The sequence below is a fragment of the Oncorhynchus masou genome, chromosome 22 (assembly GCF_036934945.1).
Source record: "Oncorhynchus masou masou isolate Uvic2021 chromosome 22, UVic_Omas_1.1, whole genome shotgun sequence".
NCBI classification, from domain to species: domain Eukaryota; kingdom Metazoa; phylum Chordata; class Actinopteri; order Salmoniformes; family Salmonidae; genus Oncorhynchus; species Oncorhynchus masou.
In genome coordinates this window covers 13,411,013-13,420,242 of record NC_088233.1, presented here as the reverse complement: position 1 = coordinate 13,420,242, position 9,230 = coordinate 13,411,013, and the positions used below count along the sequence as shown (strand labels likewise).

The 9,230-nt window shown below is 51.3% G+C and overlaps 1 protein-coding gene across 1 annotated transcript; it reads right to left on the bottom strand.

The window, feature by feature from the left end:
* lyve1b (lymphatic vessel endothelial hyaluronic receptor 1b) lies at positions 1-9,230 on the bottom strand. The gene is made up of 6 exons (XM_064929334.1): positions 9,102-9,230; positions 8,471-8,636; positions 7,992-8,131; positions 7,401-7,829; positions 7,225-7,294; positions 1-667 (listed from the first exon to the last, which is right to left on the bottom strand). Exons 1-6 carry the CDS (start codon positions 9,181-9,183, stop codon positions 463-465), a joined length of 1,092 nt encoding a protein of 363 aa, XP_064785406.1. The 5' UTR covers positions 9,184-9,230; the 3' UTR covers positions 1-462.

Below are 9,230 nucleotides of genomic sequence, written 5' to 3'. Positions count from 1 at the left end.
GGGAACTACTGTGGATAGGCCAAGTACCCCCAGGAGTCCTAGTAGCCCTGGTTGGAAACCACCGCACTAGACCCTACCCAATAAATCAACATTTTTGTAGCATTCATTTTTTGATTGAACAAAAGTGAAGATTTGCTGCAACTCATAAAACAAAATGTGACTTAAAACTGTACAAAATTACAAGTTGGACAAATCAAATTGATCAATAAAAAAACTGAAATAAATAGATGACAGTGAATCTAGGCAAAGGAAAATATTTTAGTTTGATTGTTTTCAAATCATTTACAAAACAAAAAATACATTGAATTATCAGAAACATTATCTGAAAAAAAAACTCTGCAGAGCTCTATTATTTTTACAGTTCCTAATACTTATTTCTGCAGTTCCTGTTAGTCAACAATATATTTAGCTAATGTCTTTTTCAGCACTGTAAATCCCCCTCAACATGGCCATTTATTGCTACTAAGGGCCATTTGTTGTGGTCTCTGGATTACTGACGATGATGTCACTGGTGAACTTCCTGTCTCCATTCTTCTCTCCTCCTCTCTGTTGTGGGTCCTGCAGACCCATTTCACTGTCCGTGTTTCTCCACATCTCAGTCTCTATGTCATCCTTCAAGTTGTGCTGTCCTCTGCGCCAGAATTGGATTGGGAAAACACCCCTGGTCCTTTGAAGTAAATTTAAAGGAAACATGGAGAGAAGAAGAGCAAATGGTAACATGTAACGCTAACAGTTATAGTGCATTTTTACCACAGACCGAAGATGCAACCCAGACACGTCAAAGGGGGTATAAAGCTGAAGCATCCGTTTAGTATTGTAGCGACCCGCACAGACAGCTGTGTGTTATGTGTTAGGCTAGGAGGTGGTTGTGTTGTACTGACCAGTACCCGGTGTTCGCGGGGTCCGACATGTCAATCAACCTGCTATCTGCCAATCACGGGAATGCCTGGAATGTTCTGATGCCGGGCATTCGGGTGGTTGGCGGAGTGGCGTGGAGGGGGGGTGGAGCATTGGAAGTTAAGACCAGGTTCAGCTTTTTGTTCTCTCTCTTACGTCTGGGCTTCCCAAGAGAAGGTCACGATTGGCTTGTGGGTTATCTGTTATCTTTTTGGCGTGTGCTACGGCCCAAACAGTAGCCTGTGTAAAGTTGGTTTAATAAACCGTCAATTCGCAAACTCAAGCCTCTGTCTGGACAATTGCTCATTTATGATCTAGTCAGGTCATTACATTGGTGTCAGAAGTAAAAACGTAATACAAGTTAGCCAGCTAGCTAGCTGACTTATGTGGCTAGCTACCATAGGTGAGAACGGGGATTGAAAATGCGTCGAGGGAATCCGAAAGTGAAGGTGGAGGTAGGGGACGATTATGGCCAAGGAGGTGCGTGTGAATGGACGTTGGGGGTTCTGTCTGAGGAGATCGCCAGGGCGTCGGAGCGCAGAGGCCGCTTGAGGGAGGACGTTAGAGCGATGGCGGCTGAAGCGGGCATGAGTGCTTCGTCGTCGTCTGTATTTCGCGCGGATTCTGGTGGGCGGACCGAAGTGGCGACGTCGACGCGGCGTGACGAGGAATCTGGGGCTCAGGATGTAAACAAACATGGCGGCGCCCAGTTCCCGGCTGCGTCCGTATCTGTTAAGACCCGAAGTATTCCGGTAAGGCGGATTGGGAAGCTTTTCATGCTCAGTTTGAACTGTTAGCTCATTTTAGGGGTGGTCGGATGAAGAAAGGGCACTGCAGTTGGCTTTATGCCTCACGGATGAAGCTCTGGCCTGTTTGATATTGATTAGCCCCGAGGACAGGCATGATTATGGTGCTTTAGTGGGAGCACTGAGGAGGCGCTATGGACAGTGTGTACAGCCCGGGCTACTGCGCTCCGAACTGAGTAATAGACGCAGACAGCCTGGAGAGCCTCTACGGGTGCTAGCTAATGACATTGAGAGCCTCTCTCGGCGGGCATATGCTCACATGCCCCCCTCCGTGCAGAGCGAGCTAGCACGGGACCAGTTCATACAGGCGCTCTCTCCTACGGAGCTGCGCATACAGACCCAGCTGGCTCATCCTGAGTCATTGCAGACAGCCTTGGAGATGGCTTTGGAGAGGGAGCTGGTGTGGGCTGGGGCTTCAGCTGGGGCTTTGGTGGGGGTGCAGGGAGACACACCCTCTGTGCGAGCTGGGGGCAGAGCAGCCCGGAGCCGGAAAAGCCTGCTTGGGTGGCCGAAATGACAAAACTCATTCGGGCTGTGTCGCTACAGGCGGCACGAAGCACAAGCCCTGGTCCCAGGGTCTGCTGGGGTTGTGGCCAGCCAGGCCATCTGCGCCGAGATTGCCCCATGTCCCCCAGAGCTCAGGGAAACGGCTCGGGGTCCGCATAGACCGGGTAGTGCGGACCCCTGGCTTTCTATCCCAACCACCATCATCTTCAGGAGGAGCCCACCGGCACAGACGGGGAAGCAAGGCTCCACTTCCCCCAGAAGCAGACGAGGGCAAGCGGATGGAGCCTGTTGTTGTGGTGGGCCGGACCTGTGTTGGGGACTTTTGTCATGTCCCTGTCACTGTGGAGGGGGTGCCCTGCTCCGCCCTGGTGGACACTGGGTCCACAGTAACCCTGGTGAGGCCAGATATTGTGCCAGGTTGGACTCAGTGTGAGCCTACAACTGTGCAGCTCCGCACAGTCACAGGTGAGCTGGCACCCATGAAAGGGAAGGGAATAATGACTCTGACAGTAGGGGGCAGGACTGTGCGTCATCCTGTGTGGGTGGCGGCTGTGCAGGACCCTTGTATCCTGGGGTTGGACTTTCTTAGGAGCACAGGCTGCCAGTTAGACCTAAATAGGGGCACACTGAGCTTCCAGGGAGGGACGGAAGTCACCATGGCTCCCCCTAATGTCACATTCACTCAACCCAACAAACCCTTTACTCCAACAGTTAAAGCAGCAGAGACTCATGGCTGCGCCCCTCCCCCACAGCTGTGTGTGACTTTTCCCCAGTCCCCCTGTCACCTACGGCGGTGTGTTACATTCCCCAGCTACCTCCATGACACAGCCCTCTGTGAGCCCGGGCCGCAACCCCCAGCCCAGCTACCCCAGATGGGAGAGGAGAGGACACTGTCTGCAGTGAGGGAGATATGGGGGAGGAACTGTGTTGGTCTTGACCCCGAGCAGCAGGAACGGTTGTGGCAGTTGCTGTTTGAATTCAGAGACAGCTTTGCGTTGAGTGAGGAAGAGGTGGGTCAGACTCATCTGGTGCAGCATGAGATCGACACAGGTGATGCTCGACCCATCAAGATGCGTCCCCGCCGTATCCCGCTGGCACGCCAGGAGGCGGCAGACAAGGCTGTGTTGGAGATGCAGCGGGCAGACTTCATTGAGCCCTCAGACAGCCCCTGGGCGGCGCCAGTCGTCATGGTTCCGAAGAAGGGGGCAAGCTGAGGTTCTGTGCGGACTACAGGCGGCTGAATGAGGTAACCAGGAAGGACTCGTACCCCATACCACGTATCGATGAGTCGCTGGACCTGGTTAGGGGGTCCTCCTGGTTCTCCTCACTAGACCTCCGCAGTGGCTACTGGCAGGTGCCCCTCTCCCCAGAGGCCAGAGCCAAAACTGCGTTCTCCACTAACAGAGGACACTGGCAGTTCAAGGTCCTGTGCTTTGGCCTGTGCAACGCTCCAGCTACTTTTGAGCGTTTGATGGACAGGGTGCTGGATGGCATCCCCGACAGCAGTGTCTGGTATACCTCGATGACATCCTGGCCCATGGCAGCTCCTTCCAGTCAGCCCTGGGGCGCTACGGCGTGTGCTGGAGAGGGTGGCTGCCGCAGGTCTGAAGCTCCACCCCGAGAAGTGCCACTTCATGAGGAGAGAGGTGTCCTTCTTGGGCCACCGAGTGGGGAAGGAGGGGATCAGCACCATGGAGGACAAGGTAGGGGCTGTCAGAGACTGGCCCACCCCCACCGACCAGCGTCAGCTGAAGAGCTTCCTGGGCCTGGCCTCGTACTACAGGAGGTTTGTACGGGGCTTCTCAAGCGTTGCTGCTCCACTGAACCGCCTGCTGCCGAAGGACAAGGCTTTCACTTGGACAGTGGAGTGTGAGGAGGCGTTCAACACCCTCAAACGTGCACTGATCGAGGCCCCCGTGCTCGCCCCCTGACCTCACCTTGCCCTTTATCCTGGACACAGACGCGAGCAATGTGGGCATGGGTGGGGTGCTGGCCCAGGTGGGGCCAGAGGGGAGAGAGTGGTGGCGTACTTCAGCAAAACATTTGACAAACATGAGCGCCGCTACTGTGTCACCCGGCGGGAGCTCTTGGCTGTTGTGGCTTCCGTCAAACACTTCAAGTACTACCTGGGTGGTCTGCCCTTTACTGTAAGGACTGACCACTCTGCTCTCCAGTGGCTCATGTCTTTCAGAGAGCCAGAGGGGCAGGTGGCACGCTGGTTGGAGGAGCTTCAGCCGTATGACTTCATGGTGGTGCACAGGGCAGGGGCACGCCACTCCAACGCCGACGCCATGTCCCGTCGGCCCTGTACTGCAGACGGCTGCCGCCACTGTGAACGGAGAGAGGGACGGGAGAGAGAGCTGCGGGCAGAGGAGGGTGTCTGTGCCACAGTGTGTCGGGCGAGCGGGCCAGTCTGCTGCGAGCTGCAGACTGTCGACGTGGCTGAATGGCGGCAGCAGCAGGGACGGGACACAGACCTACAGCCAGTGCTACAGTGGGTAGAGGCGCAGGTGAGGCCACCATGGGAAGAGGTGACAGCGCTCTCACTCGCGACCAAAGGGTTGTGGTCGAAGTTTGAGAGACTGCGGCTGGCTGATGGCGTGCTACAGCGGGCATGGAAGGAGTCAGCTACGGGAGAGGAGAGGTGGCAGGTGGTGGTCCCAAAAGCATTGCGGGAGGCTGTGCTCCAGAGTACTCATGGGGGGTGGGGACTGGACACTTTGGGGTCACAAAAACACTGCGCCGTCTCCGTCAGGGCTTCTACTGGGGGCAGCACAAGAGGGATGTGGAGGACTTTTGTCGCCGCTGTGACAACTGCACAGCGAGAAAGGGCCCCCAGGCCGCTCTCATGCTCAGCTCCAACAGTTCCCAGTGGGGGCTCCCATGGAGAGGGTGGGAGTGGATGTAGTTGGGCCGTTCCCCACCACAGACAGTGGAAACCGCTGGGTGCTCACGGCCATGGACTATTTCACAAAATGGCCCGAGGCCTATGCTCTGCCTGACCAGGAGGCAGAGACCATCGTCGACGCCCTGACAGCGGGGATGTTCAGCAGGTTTGGAGCTGCAGAGTCCATCCACAGCGACCAAGGCAGAAACTTTGAGTCCCGTGTGTTCGCCACCATGTGTGAGAGGCTGGGTATGCACAAGACCCGCACTACTCCTCTCCATCCTCAAAGTGATGGCCTTGTGGAGCGCTTCAACAAAACGCTTGGACAGCAGCTGGCCATCGTCTCTTCCAAACACCAGCGGGACTGGGACAAGCACCTGCCTATGGTCCTCATGGCATGCCGCTCCGCTGTCCAAGACTCCACCTCCTGCACGCCTGCCCTCCTCATGCTGGGGAGAGAGATCCGCACCCCTGCGGAGATGGCGTTTGGTCGGCCCCTGGATAGCCCTCATGTTCCTCCGGGGCCGGAGTATGCCCGGAGACTCCAGGACCGCCTGGAGACAGCCCACACCTTCGCCAGAGAGCAGCTGGTGAATGCAGGTGTGAGGCAGAAAAGGAACTATGACGTGCACACCCGGGGAAGGCACTTTGTGGCTGGGGAGCTGGTCTGGGTCTACAGCCCCCTAAGGAAAAAAGGCAGATGCCCCAAGTTGGACAGTCACTGGGTGGGACCCTGCAGTGTCCTGGAGAGGGTAGGGGAGGTTGTGTACCGGGTGCAGCTTCCTCCCAGGGGGAGAAAGGTGGCACTGCACCGGGACAGGTTAGCCCCATACAGAGGGGCCTCTTTTCCCCAAACCCCAGGAACCCCCACAATTCCCCTCTCTGGCAATGACATTCTCCAGGCACCCACCCTCAGGTGCCGCAGACAAGGCTCCAGACAGCCCACTCCCCCTGTCTCCCCCCCTGTGTCACCGCGTGGTTCCCCAGAGCCACGGACTGTATTACCCGTTCCCGCTTCCTTGTCCCCCATGCCTTCATCCCCTGATTCCCAGAGGGGCACTCTGCGACCATCACGGACACGCAGGCAAAGGAGACCTCCGGGTCGCTTCAGAGACTTTGTTTGTTCCCTCGGGGACGAGGGACTTTGTGGTGGGGGGGCTGTGTAGCGACCCGCACAGACAGCTGTGTGTTATGTGTTAGGCTAGGAGGTGGTTGTGTTGTACTGACCAGTACCCGGTGTTCGCGGGGTCCGACATGTCAATCAACCTGCTATCTGCCAATCACGGGAATGCCTGGAATGTTCTGATGCCGGGCATTCGGGTGGTTGGCGGAGTGGCGTGGAGGGGGGGTGGAGCATTGGAAGTTAAGACCAGGTTCAGCTTTTTGTTCTCTCTCTCTTACGTCTGGGCTTCCCAAGAGAAGGTCACGATTGGCTTGTGGGTTATCTGTTATCTTTTTGGCGTGTGCTACGGCCCAAACAGTAGCCTGTGTAAAGTTGGTTTAATAAACCGTCAATTCGCAAACTCAAGCCTCTGTCTGGACAATTGCTCATTTATGATCTAGTCAGGTCATTACAGTATATTTTCTCACCACCAAATTTGGTAGTGAGAAAAAGTCCAGTCACGGGTAGTGGGAGAGGATGGAACTAGGTGAAACTGAGCCGACATTCTGCTAATTTTCTCATCCATGAAACATCTGATCTCAATACATTTTTCTTTTCACAAAACTACACTCTGTTACGAACGAAATGCAATAAGTTTTATAGACTTGACGCTTTGCCAAAGTTTTAAAAAATTGCGTTGTTTAGAAGGAGTGCAAGGTCGAATTGAGTTTGTGCACATGCGCACTTCACAGAGGAGACGTTCCGTAACGAAATATGCAAATACATGCTACAACGCGCCAATAGCATCTCGCTAGCTCGTGCTAGGCTTTGCCCACCTCTGCTTGTTCTGCCTACTCTGCTTCATTTGCTTCCACTGTAGACGACACAGATAAACTATTTTTTGTTAGTTGTAAATATCTTCACGTATAATCATGTATAAAATCCTTATAATCAACGTATAGTATAATATGTATAATATGCTTATGATCAAAGTAAGTACACAGCAATATAAACATAAGACCCACGTTTTGTAGTAACACACTGCTACTGCCGCAGCCAGCAAGGGTAGAACGACAAGGAGCGCCGTAGATATTGCTGAAAGGATAAAAGGTCTGTCAAATATATTATAACAATCTAAAATGGAAGCTGATCATAACTGTAATTGACAATACAAAAAAGCTATTTGAGGATTACCACCTACCTCCGACTGGGCTCTCGGTGTGGTTGGAGGTGTTTTGAGAAGGAGAGGAAACGAGGGAGGAAGAGGTGAAAGACAAAAACGAGATGAGAGGTCGAGATGAGGGAGAGAAAGAGCTGGGGATAGAGCGAGATGATGTGGGAAGTAAGTGAGAGAGGGAAGTGGGACAAGGGAGGGAGGAGGGGGATGGGGAGGGAGGAGGAGAGGTGGAGATGTAGCTGGTTGTTGACTGGACCAGGTAAGTGGTCGTTGTTGTGGTAGTGGGGGCCAATCTTGAGACTTGTGTTGTTGATTTAGGTGCTGGAACTTTAGGTGTAGTCTTGACCCTGTTTTTCACAGTTCTGGTAGTAGTTGGTGCTGATGAGACTGTTGTAGTGGTCATAGCTTTTGTTGTAGTCTGGACTTTATGTGTTGTGATATCCAAAGGATTCTCTGCATGGGGTGAGCGAAGGCATCAACAAGTCAATTTTCTAAAGTAAAGCACATTCAAACTATTTTTCAAATACATTTTTCATTGCAACATGTTTATGATCAATACTTTGCTTTAGTTAATTTAACATGCGTTATAATTAAATATATACAAGTTATATGTACCTGTTAAATTGAAACAAAACACATGAAAGGGTTTGTTTATCGGTGCTTTCCATGTTATTAACCCAATGTTATTCCTGCCACATGTCATGCTCTTCACAATGCGAGGGATAACTGCAACCTGTTCATCTATCCAGCCATATCTGTTTGAAAGACCACACATGATGTATTATTTTGTAGTGGATATTTAAAAGAGATTTTATTTGTGCTGTGCTTTTTACAAATGTATTGGTCAAATGTATATAAGGTCTCTAGGAGATGTACAGTACAGATCTCCAACAGGAATTGTTACTTCTTGGAATTTCTATGAATAAATATTTTACTATTTTGGTTAAACATGTAGAACTATCAACGTACTTTAACAAGCCTATTACCTCCACGATCCTGTATCTGCACACATACACAATTTGCACTCCCTTAAAAAGGGGACATACCCAGTGGGACATTTCTGCCACCACTCCACCCTACAGTGTTCTACATACCCGCATGTCTCCAGTCCATGTTGGTAAGCAGTATGGACCTGTTCCCTGGTCGCTATGGTGATGTTCAGGAAGAGGCACATGGCTCTAGCCTGAGAGGCGTTCAGGGCATATTGATTCCCGTAAGACACCATGGACACTCCAGAGTTTCTGCCAACCTCAGGGAAAACTGCACAAGTCAAATCCATCAGATGGAATGTATTGCAATAAGAGTAGACTACACACAAGAGTACTGAAAACTGCAAAAAACAAACATTATTACTCTTATTTAAATAGATCTATGTGTAATGCATTATAAGACGTGTCATAAGTTGTTGACTTTGAATAACTTATGTCTTACTTTCATCTAAAAATTATCCTAAATGACTTAATGTTTCATCCATTAAAGAAATTCCACATAGAAATACATGGCATATTATTAGCACATAAGACTTTATGAGTGCTCATGCAAGCTTATAACAAATAAAGCATTATATCTGATTGCTTCAGGGGAGTGTAATCAAAATGGTTATAAATATGTATTGCCCGGGCCCATAGCAATGCAATGGAACTCTAAACATTTGCAGCATCCCTTCTTTCATATTGATACATTTACATTTTAAAAAATCCCATCATACCAAAAAAGGTGCCTTACCTTTAATGAGATTGAATTCAAAAGTCAGTGCATACACAGTCATGGTGAACAGAAGGCAAGAAAAGAGCCAGACCCTTGCCATGGTTTGTCTGGTAACGTTTAATATCAGACTCTTAATGGTGCACTATA

Bases quoted from the DNA above. Each gene is read 5' to 3' on its own strand.
- lyve1b (XM_064929334.1), bottom strand. From the start codon at position 9,183: ATGGCAAGGGTCTGGCTCTTTTCTTGCCTTCTGTTCACCATGACTGTG. The intron at 8,637-9,101 runs GTAAGGCACCTT...TGACTTGTGCAG, and splicing joins TGAATTCAATCTCATTAAAG to TTTTCCCTGAGGTTGGCAGA. The intron at 7,295-7,400 runs GTAGGTGGTAAT...TTATCCTTTCAG, and splicing joins CACCGAGAGCCCAGTCGGAG to CAATATCTACGGCGCTCCTT.